Source organism: Ictidomys tridecemlineatus, chromosome 6 (genome assembly GCF_052094955.1).
Source record: "Ictidomys tridecemlineatus isolate mIctTri1 chromosome 6, mIctTri1.hap1, whole genome shotgun sequence".
NCBI lineage: Eukaryota > Metazoa > Chordata > Mammalia > Rodentia > Sciuridae > Ictidomys > Ictidomys tridecemlineatus.
The window spans coordinates 84124037-84148101 of NC_135482.1; the positions used below are offsets into that span (position 1 = coordinate 84124037).

The 24065-nt window shown below is 39.8% G+C and overlaps 1 protein-coding gene and 1 non-coding gene across 11 annotated transcripts in view; one reads left to right on the forward strand and one right to left on the reverse strand.

Moving 5' to 3' along the window:
• Bcat1 (branched chain amino acid transaminase 1) overlaps positions 1 to 24065 on the forward strand; it is a 105779-nt gene that overhangs the window by 18003 nt on the left and 63711 nt on the right. For 2 of the 10 annotated variants that reach the window (XM_078015073.1, XM_078015068.1), the window contains exon 2: positions 19302 to 19373. In XM_078015073.1, coding sequence (XP_077871199.1) covers positions 19302 to 19373 — 72 coding nt within the window. Of the gene's footprint in view, positions 1 to 17661; positions 18253 to 18470; positions 18705 to 18752; positions 19224 to 19301; positions 19374 to 24065 lie in introns of those variants that run through there. The other 8 variants (XM_078015071.1, XM_078015072.1, XM_078015070.1 and 5 more) reach the window with 8 other exon arrangements.
• On the reverse strand, positions 11147 to 11287 carry LOC144365250 (U4 spliceosomal RNA). Its single transcript, XR_013423573.1, has one exon. It is a non-coding gene; the product is annotated as a U4 spliceosomal RNA (small nuclear RNA).

Here is a 24065-nt window from a genome sequence, read left to right on the forward strand (position 1 = left end):
TATTGACTCATATAAAAATAAATTGCAGCTGTGTTTTTTTCCTCATTTAATACTTAATATGCTAAGAATAGGGACATTCATTTATATTGCACACCTAAGAAAATTAATATTAATGCAGCAGGCTTACACCATAGCGCATCCATGTATAAATTTCCTCCATTGACCTCAAAATGTCTGTTATGGCCTTGCTTTTGCTTGGTTCACACATTGCTCTCTCTGGTTATGTCTCTTTTAATTTAGGACAATACTGGTATGTTTTTGCTGCTGTTGTTCCTCATGACATTGTCTGTTTTGTTCAGTCCAGTTATCTTCTAGGATGTCTCATAGACTAGATTTGTCTGATTTTTTTGTTTCCTCTATGATTAGGTTAAACCTCAGGGCAGCAATACCACTGAGTACAGGTGTGGCATAATGAATCCCATTATTATGTATAATTATAATGCAACAATAAAACCAAAAGAACCCCACGGAGATGAGGCTGTGTGCTACTCCTTGCCTTGCACCCGGAGCCACATAACATTTCTCGGCATCTCTACTAGTCATATTAAGTTTAGTTACATGTTAAGGGTGATGGCCACCCTCTCTCTGCTTTGTAAAGGGACATTTGCTCCTTTTTAATTAATATCTAATTTCTGGCATGTGACTTTGAGATTGTGTGAACATATTATTCCCTAATAACCTTTCATTTGAGGGCTTCTCAATCCCTAAACTATTCCAAGCCTTTCATTCTTGGCATTGATTAGCTGACATTCTTAGGTACACAAGGAATTTCCCTTTCCCTCTTCATTCATTGTAATTTTTTCTTAGGAGTGACTAAGAATTACTCTAAGACAATATTTTTTCAATAAATTAATAACAAGTAGTGGTCTTCTGTCTAGAAAAGCAAAGAATTGAAAAATTACCAACACAGCAGACTGGAAATGCCTGTTGCTCTAAGCATTTCATCCTGCAGATCAAAAAGTTAGCTGTACAAAATCAACATGTATTTTCTCGTGTGTTTTGTTTTGTCTGACTGTAATAGAATCTTGTAGTATATAAATAAAAGTTAAATGAATTGACCAGGATTATCTCCAATGGCAGAGATGAGCAAAGACAAAGAAGAGTCTATTTTCTTAATATTTGATAAGTGCCATTTGTGCTCTGAAGACTTGGATTCTGGCACCAGCTCTTCCAGTTTGTAGGTTTGGTACTTTGGTCAAAGCAGTCAACCTTTCAGATACCTGGTCTAGTCACCTCTAAAGTGAACATGGTGTTTCGTGTCCCTGGCCCTCAGTGAGAGCTCCGGCCTGTGCTTCCCCATAGTTGACCAGGCTTTACTCCTGTGCAGGAAAAAGTTAACAGAGCAGGCCTGAGACTTAAAGTTAACAGAGTGGCCTGTGAGGCTGGCTTTGGCTGATGTCTGGAGACTTGGAAGCTCGTGCCTCTGGACTTTGTTCTGTACACCTCTTCCCCTTGCTGGTTTTCTCTTATATCATCCTAATAAATCATGGTTGTGAGTATAATAGGGCCCTTTGAGTCATCCTTGCCAATTACTAAACCTTGTCCAATACTTTCATCAGCAAAATGGGGCTTATGATAAAAATGTCCATCATCTGCTGTTGTTGCAAGTGTGAACTGTGTGTGAAATCCATGGTGCAGAATGCATCCAACAGAAGGTGGTTATAATTATGAAGTAGGAAACTGCTCATATGAGGAACATCTTGTGATTGTGCGCTCATGTTTTTATCAGAGTAATTCTGATCCACTCAAATTAACTGTCAAATCTTTGATGACTCATCTGATGGGAACAAGAGGTTCATGTCCCAGTTTATGAGGACCCTTGATTCTCTCATTAAAACATGTGAATCTGTGCACTGGTTTCTTCACCTAACAAGTCATGAAAAAATTTGGGTGTTTTTTTTTTTTGTTTTGTTTGCTTGTTTGTTCTTTTTTCTTTTCCATATTTTTTGTTTGTTTGTTTGTTTACTTTTCTGTCTTTATCTCTTCATTCTTTCATGTTTTCTTTTGATGTATGTCTAGAAATCTGTAGAGTAAGCACAGACTACATAGGCTACTGCAAAAAATAATAGAAGGAGAGAAGGGTCAGGAATAGATTTAGAAAGGAATTTTATAGTGTATCCACTTGTGATTAATGAAAGTTATTAAAACAAAGTGGACCAAGGATATATCATAAATCTTTACTCCCTTCTACATCTATTTTTATGGCAAATTTTGTCCTTTGTTTGCTTTAAGATAGAAGGAATAGTGCTGAATGTCTCATCAAACAACACAAAGGTCTGCCAAGGTACAAGGTATCTTTTATAATCAAGACAATGAACCACTGAGAATGCAGACCCACCTATAGGTGACATGCTTTAACACAAGTACCATGCTGCGTGAAAGCTGACTTTCAAGGCAAGTACAAATCAACTGGTTGAAGACAGAATTCTAAGGCAATATTGACTCGTGGCTCTGTGGCCCCAGATTTAGAAGAGTGTCACATTTAGACAGTCCTCCATCCTTGGGAACTGTCCATCAACGCTGATATGTCCAAACATGGTGGGGGGAGTGATGACTTTAGAATGTCTCTGTGGCCCGCTGCCCACTCAATGTTCCATTCTGGAGATTGCAAAATTTTGGACATTTATTGTCGGCTTCCTTTTTTTTCTGGGTTAGGCTCAGAGCACTGGAATATTCCCAAGGGCTTACTTTTCCAGTTATGCTGCTCAAACCCATCTCTTGCATTTTTGGGAGAATGATACCTGACAATAGTCTTATATCATGTATCATAAAGGAGTTTCCCATTTCCTATAGAAAATTTATTGGCACACAAATTCTTCAAGGATGCTCAAACTACCTTCTCGTTGGATTCCTTAATCTTACATCCCCCCCAAAGTCCACTGTCAAAACCTTAGTTTTTACTGGCAACTCCTTTCAAGAATTGTATCATGATCATGAATTGAAACTTAGAACCAGCATAGGTTATTTTGTTTGATCAGCAGTAATTAATAATGAAGTAGAATGTTATCGATGATGATGAATCTCTGTGTCATAAAACATATATATATAAGCACACATGTACACACACAAACATGTAAGTACACATATATGCACACATATATACATGCTCATTCTTCTAAAACTATCTATCTGTAGCAGGATATAGATTGGTAGAGAAAGATGCAGTTCTTTACTCTCTGGCATGTTTTTATAAAAGAGATGATTATGGGGCTGGGGTTGTAGCTCAGTGGTAGAGCACTTGCCCGCACAGGTAAGGCACTGGGTTCAATCCTCAGCACCACATAAAAATAAATAAATAAAAATAAAGGTGTTATGTCCACCTACAATTAAAAATATTAAAAGAGATGATTATATTATTGTAAAGTCATAATATCTTCTTATATTTTGTGACTAATCACACTCAAATACACAAAGTGAACTGTTATTTAAAAGCTATCTGTGGGTCAGGTGCAGTGACACACAGCTATAACCCCCGTGACTTGGGAGGCTTAGGCAGAAAGATCACAAGTTCAAGACCAGTTTTGGAAACTTAGGGGAGACTCTGTCTCAAAAAAATTAAAAGGATTGGGGATGTAGCTCAGTGGCAAAGCACCTCTGGATTCAATTCCCACTATTGCAGAAAAGGAAAACAACAACAACAAAAATCCAAAAAACTATCTGGGACAAGAACTTTACATTTTAAAGACCCAATGATATGTCTGTTTTATAAATCGAGACTGTCATATATTGGTCTTATGTATAGTGGGAAGAATGTGTGTCATCATTGGTGAGAAGGAACTTCCAGATAAACTTTTAAAAGTAGAGAATGAAATTAACTGGGCTTTTGAGGAAAGAAGTTTTAACTGGAGGTCTGTATCCAGTTGGAACATTTAAAAAACCTCTGTAGAAAATTGCTTTTCCATTAATCTGAGAAAACGCTAAAAAGCCATTGGCCTTCCTGGTACTGTGGTAAAGTGCTGACCACATGGGGTGTCTGTTTGCCAGAGGAGTTTTGGAGCATACAAGGTCAAGTACCTCTTCTCAGCCCTGCAGCCGGCTCTAATTAAGCCATGTCACAAGGTTCAGTTGGTAGAGAGATGGAGTTCCCGTGGGTCCTTTCTTCTCTCTAAAATTATAAATAATTCAGTTTTCACAAATGCCAAATTATGTTAAAAGAGCTTCAGTCTCTATGTGAATCTTCACTGTAACAATTATAACTGATGCAGATTAAGATTTGACTGGGTACTTGGCACAGGTTTTGCCTGAGTTATCCATTAGCCCTCATAAAAACTCTATTATTATTATCATTTAACAGATGGAGAAATTGAGGCACAGAAAGGGCAAGTAATTAGAGCTAATTTGCAAAGCTAAAAAGAGTCACTGGAGTAGAATCTCACAGTGTCACTCCAGGGTCTATGTGCTTTACCAGCGCAGTTTTAGGATCTACCTATAAACTTGGAAACTTTCTGTTAGAACAAATAAGTAACTTAATCACATTCTATTCAGTAATTTGCACAATTCTCTGAGTTGCATATTCCCTTTTTACCTTTATGGAGAAGGTAGACAAAGTTCAGATAGATTAGAGTGAAGTTCAGAGACATGATGTGATTTGCCCTAGGTGTGTCTACTAGACAATTATCTATTAGATACACAGATATTAGATACACAGACCCTCCTAATGAGGGTCATGGCACAAGATTAAAAAAAAAAATTCTAGGGATATTTCACTGTCTTTCTAGAAATGTATTAAGGTAAGGAGAAAAATGAAATGTTTTATAAATAGATAAAGGCAGTTTAGTAAGTCGGGTCTATAGATCTACATCACACAGCCTAAACAAATAGCCACATTTAAAACCTACTTTTGATTCTTCTGTACCTAAAACAATTGACTGTGTAAGTATCTATTTTCTGCTTGATCTCTCTCTCTCTGACAGTGTGTGTGTTCTGTGTGTAAAATATGTTAGCTCATCTATTTTTAATTTAGATAAAATCATGGTGGAGGGAGATCAGTAGATAAAACGGATCAGGAGAGGGAACAGGAAAATACTGGGAAATGATATTGGCTAAGTTACATTGTTATACTATGTGCAGGTCCAGCTGTGTAACAGCAAATCCCACCATTATGCATAACTATAGTGCACCAATAAAAATATGGAAAAATTTAAATGGTGGATTTATATGTTCAATTAATTTATTCAGCAAATATTTATTAAAGCTCACACATTTGCCTGTGTACTAACCACTAGAAATATGGGCAGACTGGAGACTGATACAGAAACAATCAGGGCAATAATCTGATGTTGCAATTGTCTTCTTGAAAGTGAGGTTGAACTAGTGACGTCAATCTGCAGAGCTCAGGCTCCTGGGATACTTTCCAAAGAGGTGCTCAGGACAAACAGATGTTAGGAAACCAACAATTTCTAGGTCTTCAATATGTTAAATAAAGATTAGAGTAGACCACTGTTTTGGACTAAGCTTCTGCACAGACCAGGCAGAAAATCAAAATGGATTTGCTCATGATAAAATCCCACATCATCAAAGCAATTAAGAGAGATACAGCCAAATTTCCCAACAGGCCAGTATCAATTGACATAATGATGACGTTCCCTCTGTCTAAATCCTTACAGAAAAACAACAAACCAGTTGGGCACAGTGGTGCACACCTGTAATCCCAGCTACTCTGGATGCTGAGGCAAGAGGATCACCAGTTCAAAGTCAGCCTCGAGTAACCTCAAGTAACTAAGCAACTTAGCAAGACCCTGTCTCAAAATAAAAAACAGAAAAGGGTTGAGGATGTGGCTCAGTGGTTAAGCACCCCTGGTTCAATATCTTGTATAAAAAGGGGGAAAAAAAACAACAACAACCAGTAAACCAAAGTAACCTGATGTTAACTAATCAGTTATTTTTCCTATTGATCTGTCTCCCTGTCCCCACGTTGCAAAGAAAGTAAATTTGAAGGGACCAATCTGCTTTCATTCTTTTGTTTTTGCTCCATTGCTTTTGTCTTTTGTTTTCTTGAGTCTTTCTGCCCATGACATCAATCTCCTTTGCTTAACCCCTTTGAACATTAATTCCAGGTTATGGAATGAAGTGTTACCCAATTCTAGAATTGAAAATAAAGCCAATTAACATCTTCAAGCTACGTTGATATAATGTTGTGCTTTGACAGACCTTGATTTCAGTCTTACCCAAGCCTTGTCTGGCAGAAGGCCCCTGGGCTAGGTGGGGAGCACATCTTTCCAATTCTCTTTTCCCATTTCCCTTTTCATGACTGCCTTTCTCTCACTGTACAAAAGGAAAGCTGTTCTTTCATTTGCTCCAAATGGTCTAGTAAGCTGCAAAAACTGCTAGGTATAAAGAAACAGACAGTCTCAGTTATCATGTCCATCCAACCTCCTCTAATGGGGTCACCGGCGAAATCTACTACCAGGCTTCATGGATTTGTCTGGTTGCAGTTATCCTCCTGCTTAGGGTGGAAAAAGGCAATGAAAAGAGAAACTTTTGGTGAGCTTTATCATAGTCCAACTTCAAACTGTTAAAGGCAGCAGGAGTTATGACAATTTTTGTTTAAAGACCTCCCTTCTTCTTCTGATTGTAGTCTGTGTGTCATTAAATAGGCATTGAAGAGAGAGACATTGAAGGACGAAGGCCCTTATATTATCCAGGTGACAGACACAGGAACCACTTAATTCTTCTCTACGTGTGAAAATGAGAGTATTTAACATTTCCAAACAGAATTCCAGGACTTCGTGTGCCCGGGGCATATACCATATACTATGCAAATATACCACTTCACCCCAGAAAGCTTGATGGACCCTGTCATCGCCTTCAGTGTCTGTCACACACTTTGATTTCCTGGAGGAGGTGCTGAGTGGTATGTGTGCTTCACTTCTGATGGAGAGCAGCACATTTTAGAACAAAGAGACATATCAGAGATAAGTTATTGTTTTACATTTTCTTGGACATATATCTTATACACAGGAAATCCATTCCCATTAATTGTATTGTAGGATGCCTATCTTCCCATTTGGTGCATATCTTTTCCTCATTGTCAATCATCAACCTGACTTCTCACTTTTTAATACTTAGCATGGACTTAAGAGAACAGGTTTATGTTTCTGGGCATGTATTATAGATTTTTCTGGGTCTTCCATAGCTGTGGGTTTTGCCTCTGTGGATTCCGCCCACTGCAGTGGACAATGTAGTTAGGCCTGCAAAGATTCCATTTCTACTGAACATGTACACTTTTGTTCCTTGTCTTTATTCCCTGAACAATACAGTATAAGGACTACTGCATGGCATTTACGTTGTATTAAGTCTTAAATGTAACCTAGAGACTTTTCAAACTAAGTAAGGGAGAAAAGACAAGGAAGAATTAGTATAAAGGAAGATGTGCATAGGTTAAGATGCAAACAGGTTCCATTTTATATAAGGAACTTGAACATCCCTGGAATTTGGTCTGCAGGAGGTCCTGTATTTCTTCCCCCCTGACAGATGCAGAGGGGCAATTTTAATGCTCTTACCAATCATTAAAAACTTCAGTCAGTCTTCTCTGCTTTGATCATGGTCCCAGTGTCTTTTCGTTTTGCTATTAATTTTTTCAAAGTAAATTAACCTGAACTCTTAAAAGCAGAGCCCCTACTTCATACTGGTGTGAGACAAAATGTTCTCCAAAACAAACCAAGATATAATATATGGGTTTTTAAAAAAAACCAGCCTCTATTAATTAGGGTTAATTCCTCCCCCCTCAGAGGTTGTTATGTGATTCTACTTCTCTAAAATGCAAAATTATAAGTTTAAATATTTCCAAACATGCAATGAAATCCTAGTCTTTCCATCCGGAATCTTCATATGTTTGCTTTTCTGTCCCTCTGTCACTTAATTTTCAGGAATTTGGTGATGACCTAGGGACTTACTGGGTTAAGGATTTCTCTGTGTAGAAAAGGGGGGGACAAGAAGTGCAAAGGAGGGTGAACAGTGGGGGGCAAGGGAGAGTTAGGCAGAGAAGGAGCAGAACATTGAGGACTAAGCTCAGGACTCTGAATTTTGCCCTGAGCACAGTGAGTTTCAGAGCAGAGTGTATGTGCTCAGAGATGTGTAGAAGAGGCCATTGGTGTGCCAAAGAAATTATTATATTTTATTTTCTCTGATCTAGGAAAAATTAAGTTATATCTAGCTCATTGATATATGCTTAGCCTGGGACAAGACCACACTGTCACAGACTGTACAGTTTCCTGAAGGGAGAGGAAATGCATAGTCACCACTGGGGGTGGGGTGGGGTCCCCTGTGCAGCCTGGCTCCTAGCAGGTTGTAATGCCTGGAGGTCTTGCCAGCCTACTTAAGAAGATTTACAGATTATGTCATGCAGTGTTAATTGGTTCTCCTTGTAAGACGGAAGATTGGCTTTCAAAGATTTCTGCAAGAAAACAAAACAAACACAAATAAAATATTAAAAAGATAAAACCAGAATAAAGAAATATTAATAATATGGAAGCAAGGAAACTTGCCATATTGTTCAAGACAGCTAATGGTTTTCCAATTCTTATTATAAGTTCTCTGTTAATTGCATTAATCAGAACTGACAAGCAGTGGACCACAAAAAACTGATATAATTAGTAAGACTATGTAAGAGGGGTTTACATCGACTGGCCTTTGTGTATATTGTGCCTGCAGCCAAGGTACATAATGGTACAAGGAAATCATAATTAGGGAGATATTTTAAAATGTTAATTATTTCATGCTTATCTCAACTTTTTTATTCCTATTTTTAATGTATTTTTTGTATAACTTGTTTTTCATAACTAAGTAAGTATATGATAGCCATATATTCACTTTTGGTTAACAAAGGTATAAAACCAAATATCCCAAAACTTTGTGGCTTTAGTAAAGTAACAATTTATTATTATCTCTCCTGGTTTGTGGGTTGCCTGAGCTTAGCCCAGTGTTTTTCTCTTGGTGTTACCGCTGTTGACGAGTTCTTGCTTCCCCGATGTTGAAGAATAACACCAAAGAAGCACGCAGAGGTAAGGTCAGAGTAGAGATTAGAAATTTATTAAAGGACAGAAGAAAAGACTTCTCCAGGAGGAAGAAGGGGACCCAGAAGGTGGAATCCGTGGAAGTGCGGTTGTTTCCCCTTTTTATAGTTCTTTCAGTGATGGAATGTAGGATGGAAGGCCCGAAGGGTGGGACACAGGTGGGCCAAAGAAGTAGTCTGAGCAGGAAGGACTTCATTATCACTTCTTTGTGATGGGCTATCTTCAAATCTGCTGGGGGCTATTCATTAAAACTTCTTCCAGGTGGACTTTGGCCTAGGGCCTCTTGGGAACTTCATTAACATTCCATGAGTTGTCCTGTTTTCCCTGAGTCATTCCCAGCATGGCCTCCATTTTAGATTTCACTCGATGTTAGACCCGATTTACCTAACTACACTGACTACCTAACTTTTAAATCTGGCTTCATTGGGGTCCCTCATACTTTCAATTAGTACCCTGGGGCTGGAGCCATTGGAAGGCCTAACTGTGCCAGACATATAGGATGGCCGACTCACGGACTCACGTGGCTGGCCCGGGAAGCTGCATGTTGGCTGGGAGCCATGATGTGTGGCCTCTTCATATGGTTTGGCCTCCTACAGCTTGGTGATTGGGTTCTCAGTGGGGAAATCCCACTGAGATTTGCTGCGTACATATTTGTCTACCCAAGAACAAGAGGAACAAAGCAGAAGCTGCCAGGTGAGTTGAAGTATATGTCCAGAAATAGAACCAGGTCACTAATATACTTATGCCATGTTCTGTGTGTCAAAATAGTCAAAGTGCTTACCAGATTTAAAAATAAAAAACAAAACTCTACCTCATAAGGATTTGAGCAGAAGAGCATGTGCAATAGAAGATAATTTTGAGGCCATCTTGGAAAAACACAATCTGTCACATATGCTAATAATTTTTGTTACCATAAAATTTGGAGGTCGACACTCTAGGTACATGGGAGCCATTGGAATGAGTCAGAATTTTAGGTAGGATCACAAAACTAGTCATCAACTGATTTGACCTACAGCTGTTTGATCTTGGGAAATGGAGCCAACCTCTCTGAAGGCCTATAATAGAACTATGGTGTGTGTGTGTGGGGGTTGGGTGGGGATAGGACACTTGAGTACTTATAAAATATCCTACCCAAAGTGCCCAGAACATCTGGCTGCACAGTGGGGCAGCTATTATTAGGATTTTAAGTTGAGGTTTTAGAAAATCTTTTCAGAGAGAATACTGGTGACAGCATTAAGGATGGATGTATTATCGGAGAAGGAGAAAGTTCCAGAATGAACTATTGGGAAATCTCGTCTATTGGCCGGGAGAGTGGACTAGCAAGGAAGGCCAGGCATGTATAGAGAAGAGACATGAGCAGGCAGCAGTCTCAGTGTGACTTTATGTACTGAACTGGGCATATGTCTAGAGCTATACATTTGAGAGCCTATAAGTTTTGCTAAGAACCCCCTTTTTCCACTGGCAAGTACTGATGAAAAGTTGCATGAAAGGGATGTGATTTCTAAATCCATTTATTTTATTATTCAAAGCAAAAATCTTGAAAGATGATGTGATCATCAAATTTAAAGTTAGTTAACTGTGCTGCTAGAATTGTGTACCCCGAAAAAGAGAGGTTGAAGTCTTAAAACCCAATGCCTGTGAATGCCATATTTGAAAAAAAGGTCTTTGTAGATGTCAAGTTAAAATGAGGTCACACAATATTAGCATGGACCTTTAATCCAATATGACTTGTATTCTTTTTTTTTTTTTTTAAAGAGAGAGTGAGAGAGGATAGATAGAGAGAGGGAATTTTTAATATTTATTTTTTTTTAGTTCTCGGCAGACACAACATCTTTGTTGGTATGTGGTGCTGAGGATCGAACCCGGGCCGCACGCATGCCAGGCGAGCGCGCTACCGCTTGAGCCACATCCCCAGCCCATGACTTGTATTCTTATTAAAAAAAAGAAAAAGAAAAAAGATATGTGAAGGGGGATATCACTTAGGGATTGATGTGCTGCAGCTCTGCACCAAGAACACCTGGGTTACCAGAAACTGGGAGAGACAAGCATGGCCCTGTCTGCATCCAGGCTCTAGAACTGTGAGACAATCAATTTCTTTTTCCTTTTCTTTCCCCCCTGCCCCCACCCCCCAGGCTCTGTAGAGACTACCAGAAATTGCCAATGCTGACTATATTGCAAGACATCACAATGGAGTATTGGGAAAAGTTTTCAATTAGCAATTATCTTGCCTCATATAAGCCTCATTAGCTGTAAGACTGACACTGAGCAAAGCTTGAGACAATCCATTTCTGTCTGTGGTTGTCAGCCGTCCAGTTTGCAGCACTTCGTTACTGCAGCCTAGGAAACTGATCCACTAACTATAGACATAGGAGGTGAAATTGCTGGTTTTATTTGGTTAGAGGAGATGTGGCATTAAATAAGCTCAACTGAGAATTCTTTTATCAAGATTTCTGCATGTTTGCCTTTCCAGAGACAGTGAGGTAGGGAGTGGGGGGAAGTAGTAGGAATCATGCTGCGTACATATTTGTCTACCCAAGTACAAGTAGGACACAAATAAATAAACCTTGGAAAATACAAGATGTATATTTTTAATATACTAATGTATATTTTTAATACTAGATATATATTTCTTTCATATCATGTTGTAATCAGCAGTATACCCCTAATCCAAAGGCTATACATATAAATGAAAAACAATTAAAGCTAGAGAAGGAGAGGGAGGGAGGGAGGAAGGGAAAAAGAGAGAGAGAGAGAGAGAGAGAGAGAGAGAGAGAGAGAGAGAAGAGAAAAAGATGAGCTGGAGAGTCAGGGATAGGAGCCAGAATTGAGGAGCTTGCTAAAGTATGTTGTCAAAAGCCTTGCTACAAAGGCTTGAAGGTTTTTTTTTGTTGTTGTTGTCTGTTTGTTTGTTTTTTAGCCAAGAAGAGGTATGTTCAGATTTGCATTTTGCTATGATTTCTGTGGTTGCCACACTAGGAATGGCCCAGAGGGAATCAAGCCTGACTCTGAGGGGCTACTTGGAAGCCATTTGGCACTGGGATAGTGGTGCTGTGTTTGGAGAAATAGAAACTTCAGCACATGTGAAGCTAGAATTAATAGACACGGTGACTTCTTGGATGTGTTTGATGGACAACCTTTCTATGTCTAGCTAGGAAAATTAAATGGAATAGGGATCAGTATTTTAGTCATCTTTTTTCACTCCTATCACCAAAAGTGCCAACTAGAACAATTTTAGAGGAGGCAAAGTTGATTTGGTGGCATGCTTTTAGAGGTCTCGATCCATAGATGGCTGATTCCATTCCTTGGGGTGCGAGGTGAGGCAGGTAGAAGTGTGTGGTGGAAGGAAACAGCTAGGAGCATGGGACCAAGAAGCAGAGGGAACTCTGCTCAACCAGAACAAAACATAAACCCCAAAGACATGTGCCCAAGGACCTATTTCCTCCATTTCCTGTATTTCACACCCTACCTGCCTACAGTTATTACCCAGTTAGTCCCCACAAGGGGATTAATATACTGGCTAGATTAAACCTCTCATAACCCAGGCATCTCAGCTCTAAATTTTTTTTGCATGATCTCACACATTGGAGGGACACCTCATATCTAAACCATACAGTCAAGTAACCCACCTCCACAGGCCACATGTTCTTGGTCCCGTTTCCATAAGTAGGTGTGTTCTTTTACATATTTTCTTTGGCTACTTCAGTGAAACAGTGGCAGGTTTGAGTAGATGGAGCAAGGATCATATTTCTCAAAGCCTAAAATATTTTCTACCTGGTCCTTGTAAGGAAGAAGCAAATGATGGAAATAAAGAGAGAGGAGAAGTGGCTCTGCAGTAACACAGGTGTATTTGGGACAAACCTGCGGAGGGGGACTCAGTGGAGACTGAGACCACTTATAGCCTGGTGTAAATATAGGGGAACGAGGGAGGGGGAAATTAGGCTGTTGCTAGGAGGTTGTCAGAGAATGGTCCTTGGAGTGTTACCTTCTTAAGTAACTAGGTGTTTTCAAGATTTCAGCCCCTGATAACAATTTCCTAATGATGATGGAGTGAGTGGGGTTTCTTTGCATGATGGTGGAGTATTGTTTGGGGTTTGGGTCAGGCTGAGCCAGTGACTTGAAGTGACTCATGTTGTAAGCTGGAGGATGTGTTTCAAAATGCTATTGCCTATGTCAAGTTCTACCTAACAGCCCTTTACATAAAATGTTTGTCAACACTGCAAAATAATCATTATCTACATTATTTGAAGGTTTAGGATATACAAGGTGTGGTTCTAAGTCATAACACGTATGTGGTAACGCTTTATGATTGTGTATCCCGATTATCAAATAAGAAGTGTAGCTGTGTCCCATTTTAAAGGTCAGAAAACTCGGGTACAGAGATTCTCATTCATATTCACCACTTCAGGTAGCATCTATATGGCAATGATTCATCAAATAATTACCTTCAATCTAGACCTCCCCTCTGAGCTTCAGGTAGCCAGATCTCTCAGAGTCTCAGACACCTCAAAACTCAGTGGGATCCAACCAGATCCGCTCATCCCCTCAAACCATGTCACATTCTAGTGTCTCGTTGTTCTTGATGAATGTAGCCAACTAGATGATACAGCTGGAATCCAAGGAGCCCTCTTAATTGCTTCTTTTTTTTTCCCTGCTCCTGCCTATAGGGTATTGATTTAACATTCGAGCAGCCATCTTAAATGTTATCCACCATTTTATGAGATAAGTTTCACTTTTCTGTACTTCCTCTTACCTGAAGTCCCCCCATCCCTAAGCCAATCCCAGAAGGACACAACCCCTTTGCTCTGAAAAGCCCCATGGTACCATAGACCTAAGCCCATCCCATGCTATTGCCCACCCATCTCCCTCTGACACAAGCACCCCAGAGCCTATCCCGTGGCACCACAGCTACAACTCCAACCCTTCCCCACAAAAGCTGAACTCCTGAACACCTTGGGGCCTCTCTCTTCTCTAGAGATGGGCTTTATTTGTCAGCTTTGACAAATAAACTTTCCTGTGGATCTCTGCCTGGCCTCCATCCTTCTTTTTTTTTTTTTTTTCAAAGAGAGAGTGTGTGTGAGAGAGAGAGAGAGAGAGAGAGAGAGAGAGAGAATTTTTAATATTTATTTTTTAGTTCTCGGGACACAACATCTTTGTTGGTATGTGGTGCTGAGGATCGAACCCGGGCCGCACGCATGCAAGGCGAGCGCACTACCGCTTGAGCCATATCCCCAGCCCCTCCATCCTTCTTTTCTCTCTGGCCCCTCTCTTGCTTTCTCACTTTCCTTTTGCTCCCCATGCCCATTCTATCTAAAGATGATGGGATCTGGCTGTTTCTCTCCATCTGTATCCTCGACCACAACTCAAAGTCCAATTTATTAATAAGATCACCTGAAATGTGTTTTCTTTAATAGCTTCCTCAAAAATCCATTCCTCTCCACCCAACCCTCTTTCAGTCTCCAAACTGAAGCCCAAGCACATGAATTTTGTCACACCCTCCTCACCCCCATTCCCAGACAATTCTTAACTTCTCAGTAGGTTTTCTTGCCCCTGGGTTAAAGTAAAGTTAAAAATTGTGAAAGTCAGAGCATCTTAAGATGATAGGTAAGTAGAGTCACTAATAGTTCTGGCTTATTCTGGTTGTTGCTTACTAATAACACTTCTTGGGTGAAGAAATTAAATACCTACTTGTAGGGAAAAATTTATTCTTCATTGAAAAACAGTGACTTGTATAGAACAAACTTCTAAGGTTATCTGATTCCAATTCCATGGGCCTCTTCAATGTGTTTTGCATTATTTCATTGTTTTTGAGAGGTTTTTTTTTTTTTTTTTTGGTTTGTTTATAAACAACTGAGAAATAAATACAAGCAATTCTCATTTATTTTTAATTCATACATAAAAATATAAAATTGCACATGTTTCCAGACATGTATAAATTGCATAACGTTGTAGTCAGGTTAACCCTATTACATCCTCACTTACCATTTCTATATAATGAAACCTTTCTAGCTCTCTGACATGTGTAGTACGTGATAGTACCCACTGATCAACATTTCTCCATCCCTGGCATGGGGATGTAGATCAGCAATAGAGTGCTCCACCAGTATGGGCCAGGCCCTGGGTTTGATCCCCAACACCTCAAAAAAAATATTCCCCATCCCTCCACTACCCTTACTCCCTGGAGCCTGTGATTACCACATTGTACTCTCAATCTTTATGACATCCACATTTTGAGATTCCTCCTGTGAATGAGATCACGGTGCTTGTCTTTCTGTGCCTGTCTTATTTCCCACTTCAGTTCATGTTGTTGCAGACGACAGGGTTTCCTTTTTTATGGCTGAGCAGTATTTCATTGTGCATATGTGCCACATTTTTTTTTATCCATTCAGTTCATCAGTTGATGGATACTTTGGTTGTTTCTGTTTCTTGAGATAGCTGGATGATGGTTCTATTTTTAATTTTTTAAGGACGCTTCATATTGTTTTCCATACTGGCTATATGAATTTATATTCCCATCCACTGTGCATAAGAATTTCCTTTTCTTCACATCCATGTAGGGCTAAGGAACATACTAAAGAAATTCCCTGTCCTTGTGCCTGCCGTGACCTTCATATGTCCTTGATGTAACATCTAAAGAATGCTGCCTTCTGGGTGGATTTGGCTCCCTCAGGAGAATTCAGAATCATTGACTTATCTCAAGGCTGTCACTCCCTCTCTTGGGGATTTGGCCAGTCCTTTGGGGGATGAATTGTCCTTGAGAGTCACAGTTGTTAGAAAGGAGGTTTCTTTGTTCTTACTTGAATTTAAGGAGCCTTACTGGGAAATAAGACTTTGGAGTAGCACCCAATAGGATGTTCTCCCCAGGGACTTCCCAGTCAAGGACTCCCAGTTACGTGACATCAGGTGTTAGCGTTTCCCCTGATCTGGTGATGTGTTTTGTTCTCTCTCTCTCTTGACTATCACTTTTGCTTTTGCTCTTGCTTCCATATTATTAGTAAAATAAATGTTATCTTGTATCAAGAGAGTGTCTCTGTTGTCTATTGTATCCAACCTGCCAAATTCAGCAGCTGCACACATGTGTAACGCTTCAACATTACACTATGCCAGCACTTGTTTTCTTTAGTCTTTAATACTAGCCATTCTTGTTTTCTCTGATATGTGGATGCTAACCCACAACAAGGGGTGGAGGGAGAGTAGAAATTCAGTGGACTAGAGAAAGTGCAAAGAAGGGAAGTGGGGGGGTGGAGACAGAAATAGGAAAGACAGTGGAATGAATCTGACCTATATGAATATACCACAATGAATCTCACCATCATTGTGCATCCACAAGACTGGGGTCCTAATTAGAATAAGATATATTCCATGCTTGTCTAAATATTCAAATAGATTCTACTGTTATGTATAACTAAGAAAAACAAATTTTAAAAAATTAAAACTTTTAAAAATAATAGCCATTTTTACTCAGGTGAATTGTGATCTCTCATTGTGGTTTTGATTTGCATTTCCCTGATGATTAGTGATGTTGAACATTTTTCCATGTACCTGTTATCTATTTTTATGTTTTCTTTTGAGAAATGTCTATTTAGATCTGTTATAGATCTGTTGCCCATTTTTTAATCCAGACTGCTATTTATTTATTTAGTTAGTGAGTTTTTGGAGTTCCTTGTGTATTCTGGATATAGATCCCTTGTCACATGCATAATTTGCAAATATTTTCTCCCATTGCTTAGATTCTCTTTGCACTTTGATGAGTACTTCCTTTGCTATGCAGAAGCTTTTTAAATTATTCTTGTCCATTTTGGCTTTTGGGATCTTGTCCAGAAAATCCTTACTGATTCTGATGTCCTGAAGTGTTTCCCCTAAGGATTGTTTTTTTAAAAGCATTTTATGGATACATAATATTCATATATCTTTTTGCAGTACATTATGGACTTAGAGATTAATTTTTAAGCCTTAGTCAGGGGTGGCTAACTGGTTTCTTAAGGTTTACTTGGTCTGTACAAAAGAAAGAGTAAAATAAAGAAAGAAAGTTTTCAATTTAAAATTCTGGGTTTTCAGGGACCGTTGCCACAGTTTCGATGACACATGATCTACCTGGACTCGGGAATCTTTGGTTCTTGGGACCCCACCTGGCAGAAGAAGCATTTCAATGCCTTGTCTAAAGGGGAGGAAGAAAGGGACAAGTGAAGGTTTCCTTAGTTGATAAGATTGGAATTTCATTTTCTGTAGGGTTGTGTGAGATCATTTCTAAAACCTGACCAGATTTAACTGCTTTCACCCAGAATGAACTGTCATCCTCCCTTTCAAAGATCAAGTTGGTCCCAGTCACCACTTCCTATTCAGACCCAGGAAGGCTCATAATTTAGGCTGATAATTGCCCTGGAAAAACAGAGCAGAGGAGACAATCGCTCTTCCAATCTCCTCTTTCTAAACCGAGTAATATTTCCAGCGTCACTTTCCCAGCCTCTAATATCATTATCACGGGCCTACATCAGAAAACTGTGAAAACAGTATGACTAGGAGGCTCTTGATTGTTTTGTCTGAAATCTATGAATGGAATGAAGATCTTTGGGCAGAAATAGCACAGAGCTTAGGGGATGAGAGCCTGGTAGCCCCGTCACATCCGGAGGTACAAATAACCACTTGGGTAGGTGATGCAAAGGAATCTAAAAACCGTTTGCAACTGGGGGTCGGTGGCTGTCAAGAGCCACGTACTAATGCCATTCCCTGGCTGCAAACTCCCCAGGGCAGAACCTGCCTTTTGTCAGTTTGATTTGGAGTCTGCAGAAAGCTGCCTTTATGTAAATGAATGTCTCCTTTGCCTAGCGGAGGTTTCCTGGCCTCTCTCCCAGAGGTCGTGTGGTAAATAAGAATGCTCGCCGAGTGCCTGCCCTTGGGAAGATGCTGACTCCAGGAGCTTATTCTTGGGCCTCTGTTCGAGACCCAGTGGCTAGGACAACGACTTTGGTTTTCGCCTCTGCAGACAGAAAAGGGACAGACAGCCGAGGCTCCTCCCTCAGGGATGCTAGAGGGGCTGCGTCGTTCCCTGAGTCTGGTGCTGGCTCGGGGCCCCGGGCCTTGGCACCTCGCGTCGCGCGGGTGGTGCACCTGGGCTTGGCCACACCGTCCGCTTTGGGGTCCAGCCGCTCTCCGGGGGCCACCCCCGCCCTCCGCAGCCTCGCGCTCCTGCAGTCTTCTGATGGCCAGCCATCGCTGCGCCGCCGCGGCCCTCGCCTCGCAGGTACCCCGGACCAGGCGTTTGCGGATGGGGGGTGGGAGGGAGGTTGGAACCAGCATCTCTGAAGCTTGCGGGCGTGACCGCACGTAGGGCTGTGGTTTCTCGCGCCACCCTCCTTTGCCTCACTCCACGTTGCGCCTAAGCGGAGGCGGCTCCTCTTCCCGCGCCCTTTCCTTAAATCCAGACTCCCAGCTTGCCAACTCGGCCTTGGCGAGGTCCCTGCTGGCTAAGTCTAATATCCTGCTGGGTGATCCGCTCGGCAGTGGGGATGTGAGGTCCTCACGGAAGCTTTGAGGGGGAGGAGACGGGAGCGAATTTCTGGGCTGCAAGAATCCACAGCCACATCCTGAGAGCCTTCGCCACCCTAAAATACTTAGACCGCAGTCTTCTACTCCTTGGATCCCTTTCTTCCCTCGCTTCTGTATTTGATTAGCAAATTGCTCCCCCCCGCCCCCGTAGGTACCTTTCCCCAATTGGTCCCTCTTCCCTGTATCTGTATCTTTTCACCTCTCCTAATATCACAAGGATTGTCCTTAAAGTGTGGGGTTTGGTGTGATGCGGTTGCGGATGACCCTGCTGGTGAAGAAAATGGTTCACGCCGGTCCCCATCCCTTTTACATTCTGGCTATTGTGCGCCAATGATTGACAAGACCACGAGGCTGAGCGCGCCCTGGAGATTTTCCTATAAATGGCGTTAAAACCCTAGTCTAGACGATTTACTCGGATAGAAAGGAGACAATTACCTTCTTGTTCTTTGTTGGTGAACCCTGGCATCGGAGCTGACCTGGAATTTAACAAGTTTTCCCTAAGCTAGCAGAGGAGGACAAAAACAACCCAGACCGCGCGGGCAGGGTAGGAAGTGAAGGGCAGCACTCTTGGGAGGCTCTTGTTTGGGCTGGTGCCTGGGCGTTGGATTGACAGATCATTTTTTTTTTTGTTCACCTGGGTACTGGAACAGAGAACACTGTGTGATGGTGAGTATTATTGATCATCCCAAACCCCCCGTTAATCCTTTTTGGTTTTACTTAATGGAGGTTTAATTCTTCTTTAAGGACTGCAGTAACGGATGCTCCGCTGAATACCTTGGAGAAGGAGGATCAAAAGAGGTGGTGGAGACTTTCAGGGTAAGTTGCTAGCCAGAAATTATGTGTCTAATAAAACAACATTCAACTGAGTAAATCCATTTTTTTTTGGAGATTTGGGGGAATGTTCACTGTGTGGGTTATATAGTAACATCTTAAATATCACTTGGGAAAAAAGTCACTTGGGAAGCAATAATACCATTCATCATATAAAAAATTACCTAGCACCTAATCACTTATTTTATTTCACGAATCATAACTTTTTATTGAAAATAAGCAATTCCTAAATATTAACCTGGATATTTTTCTGACTGTATAAGTATAGTCTTCACTGCGCTTATGGAAGAAGTTCACTGTGATTTTTCTCTTTGTCATACTTTATAGTAAAAGTGTTGCATTTTGTTCTTTTCTGTCTTAATTACATGGTTTATATATTAAATAATCTCATGCTTCACAAGGGAATAGTGAGGAGGAAATGAGATAAGAATCTGGTAAAAGTACTTTGAAAAATCATACAAATCCAATTGTAACATATATTATCTTTCTCTAAAAATCATTATCCACCTCCCCCAACCATGGAAGATTTTGCTTCTCTTTGTGCCTCATTCTGCTCCCCTGCCTGTTTCTGTCACTGTCGATTGTCATTCACAGTACAGAGTGTCCTAATGATCTCACATCCTGGCAGAGTTCAGAGAGGGAATGAAACGTGACTCATCAATTTCACACATACTCAGCTCTTAACAGTGTGCCGGGGACTGTGTTAGATACTGGGAATCAGTGTAGTACATAGATAAGGTCTATGCTCATGAGGTTTTCAAGAACCAAAATATAACAAAATATACCAATTTCCTTATTCAAGTTCCTGAATTTTATTTGTGCACATTATTACTAGTGCTTTAAAGATAATCTTCATCATAACTCTATAACAACAGATTTACTTTACTACACTATAGAGACTAAGCACTGATACATTTGAGGATTTACATGGGTCCTTAAAAAAATGAGGTAAAACAACTCTCACTTGATAATCTTTAAGGCTTGTTTTATATGAATTCAGTAAGTAAATTCCTCAAAGGAAGGTGGTAAGTAACTAATACCTGGAAGACCTTCATACTTTCATACAAAGAAGCATTCTTTACAAACTAAATAATTAATTATAAGTGATCCATTTGTTTATTTAGATTTCTACATATAAGAGTTTAGTTAAAGAAGAAATATTTATTGACACTCATGTATTTATATATTAAAACATGACTTTCAATGGATGAATTCATAGCACATATGTGATGGGGCAAATGTAAAGTTATTTTGATAATTTGGGGAAGAAACATGATGGATTTTACAGGATCATCTTGGCCTTTTTTGGTGTGTGCCAGGGATTGAGTTAGGGCCTTGTACATGCTCAGTATGGTTTTCTATCTCTGAACTATACTCCCAGCCCCAATCTTTGCTATTGACAATTTTCTACCTCTTTATTAATCTTATCTTATTCATAATATTTTCTTGCCTCTCTGTCCTCTCAAGTAGATTTCATATTGTTTTTCTCTTCCCTGCTAAAATGAGGTCATTTTAAAGTGAGAATGCAGTCTTTTAATGGAATTCAGCAATGAGATGTTTTATTACATATCCTAGGGAATCTTCCTGTGAAGTTCAGGGTCCTCTTTATTTGAAAGAGGTCAGCTTTCCATTTCTTCCAATTCCATCTGACTCACATATCTCCACAGAATGAAACACTCCAAATCTGTAATTTTCTTCTTTAGACCTTCTCATTAGGTTTTAGGGGAGTATCTCTACAGACAATGAAGATAGATAGCCTCAAGGCTTTCTGAATGGAGTAAGAAAAGTACATAGAACCTATTGTAGAATAAATTTCCCGTCCATCTGTAATACAGGCTTGGTCCTTGACCGTTTTAAGTGTTGTGGGCAGTGCAGGAAAGTACAAATGTGTAAGCAAAGGATGTTGGCTGAATTCTGGTTAAGAGAGTCCCCAGGTGCTTTCCAGCAAGTTGTACTTCCCTGCAATGGGCTTCCCCACTTCAGAGCAAATTGCTATCTACCACAAATATTGAATCAGGAAAATTTTAATATGCCCTGCTTTTGTCAGTATGTCTTGTCATTTCACAATCAGTCATTGTAGCATTCCAGATTCTTCTGTAAACATATGGCATGAAAAATCCTGACTTTGAAGTTATCAGACAATGTGGAGCATCACTTTATAAATTCTGTTATTTTAAAACCCATCAGTTAGGGAAATGTAGAAAAAAAAAAGGGCTTTTTGAAAACACTGATAAAAATTGTTTATAAAATTATTTTTTCCCCTTAGAGCCTAATTTAGTATCTACTCAAAACTAGTCACATACCTTCAGTTAATATTGTTTGTTTATTTGTTTTTATTTTATTAATGATATGGGATTGACCCCAAGGGCACTATGCTATTGCACTATATCCCCACTGCCTTTTTTTTTTTTTACTTTTGAGACAGGGTCTCCTTATGTTGTCCAGGTTGGCCTCCAACTTGGAATCCTATTGCCTCAGCCTCCCAAGTAGTGGGAATTATGGGTGTGGACCACTATGCTCTGCTATTAATTTAGTTTTGAACTCATTCAGCTATATCACCTAGTTGTTTTAGTATATTTAGGTAATTTCTTTGAGGTCAGGTTAAAAATTATTATTTTTAATTTCCAGACTTGTAGAAATTTTCACAAAGGAAATTAGAGTTCTTCATGAAATTCTAAAGTCACCCAATTATGTATTACTTTGAAAAAATTTGTATCCCTATGTACAAATCAAAGTTAGAACATTATTATTCATATCATTGAGAAATCACATCTTAAAAAAGGGTGTTGTAACTAACTAGAACAAATAATAATAATTTTAAAAAGAGTGTTATGGTCTACTGAAGTAGAATAAATATCTGGAAATTCAATCATTTATATTCCATCTTCAGAATTTTAACTATTATGAGCAATTTATAATTAGATGAACATTAATCTGCATATAACAAACCTTATTCTATATCTCTGCTTTGCTATTAACTTCATCTCCTTGGACCAGTGGGTCTTTATGTGTGCTTCTAGAAGTATTTTGTTCATTTTTTTGTGGTGTTAGGGATTGAATTTAGAGCCATATGCCAGACAAGTGCTCTACCACTGACCTACAACCCAGCCCTAGAGGTATTTCAAGGAAAGGACTCAGAAAACAAAATTACATATAGTGGACCATGATCATCTCAATATTGGCTGCACATTGGATTTAGCTGTGGAAGCTTTTAAAAAGTCTCATCATTCCCATTTCATAACTGAATCAGAACCTCAGAGGGGTGGGGGATGGAACATATTTTATTCATTTTTTAAGCTACACAGGTGATTCTAACTTTGTAGCCACATTACCTTGCTTGAAGATCTTATCAATTTGAAAGACGGATTGGAAAATCACTGATGCTGAGGCGGGAAGTGTAGCAACTCACAGAATAAAGCTCAACATTGCTCAGATTCACCTCCTGTGAACTGCCTTTCCCCTTCCTGGTTTGCTTCTTCATACCTCAAAATCAGTAAGAAATTTTAAACATGGTAGACCTACCTCTACTGTTATCCTCAATGGCTCCTTTGATTTGCCTGGAATAGAGTGATGAACTAGGCTTACTTTAATTGTTGGCAGCTTATTGTAAACATTTCTAAGGAAGAAGGAAGATGGGATATAATCTTAGTTGAACAGAGTCAACGCTCGCAGAAAACTGGAATGTCTATCAGGATAGCCAGCAGAATGGAATAAATGGCTATATCAGCCCAGCCCTTGCCCATCCCTTTTCTGGCTCCAGTAGCTACAAGACTTCTGTGACCTGTCTCCTACCACTTTATTTATCCACATTTTCTACATTCCTGCCACACTGGGTATGTTAGTCAGTCTTTGTTGCTGCGACCAAAATACCTGACAAGAACAATTTAGAGGAGGAAATATTTATTTGGGTTTAGGGTTTCAGAGAATTCTCTCCCTGGTCAGCTGGCTCCAATGTAGAAAGAGCATGGAGGGAGAGGATGGTGAGCAAAGGTGCTCAGCAAGTGGCAGCAAGAAGCAGACAGAGAAAGAGAAGAAGGGGCCAAAGTGAAGATAAATCCTTGCTGCTTTGGGGAGCATGCTTTTAACACATGAGCTTTGGGTGGGGGGGACATTGCAGATCCATACCATAACACTGGGGTTTTTGCTATTTCTTAAACATTCCATGTTAGTTCCTACCTCAGGAACCTTGTCCTTGGCTTTGATTGCCTAAATTACTTTGCCCCTAGATTTCTACATGGCACATCTTCTTTCTCCATCCAAGTTTCTGCTCAGATACAATCTCATCTCATGAGTGAGGCCCTCAATAAACCTTCTAAGACAAGCATTCTCTTTCCCACTCTATTTTCTTTCTTTCTTTTGTGGTGGTGCTGAGGATTGAACCCAGGGCTTTGTGCATGCAAGGCAAACACTCTACCAACTGAGCTATATCCCCAGCCCTCCCACTCTATTTTCTTCAGTTGCTTTGATTTTTTTTTATAGCAGTAATCACCTCTTGACAATTAGTTGTTATCTGTTTATTTTTTTTATTTCTCCTCACTAGGAGAACAAGAACCTGATGTTCCTTAAGATCTGTAGCAGTACAGGTACATAGTAGGTTAAAAAAAAATTGTTAGTTTGAATGAATAGTAATTACTAATCACAGTTTGTGCCTGTTCATGGCTGACAGAGAACTTGCCC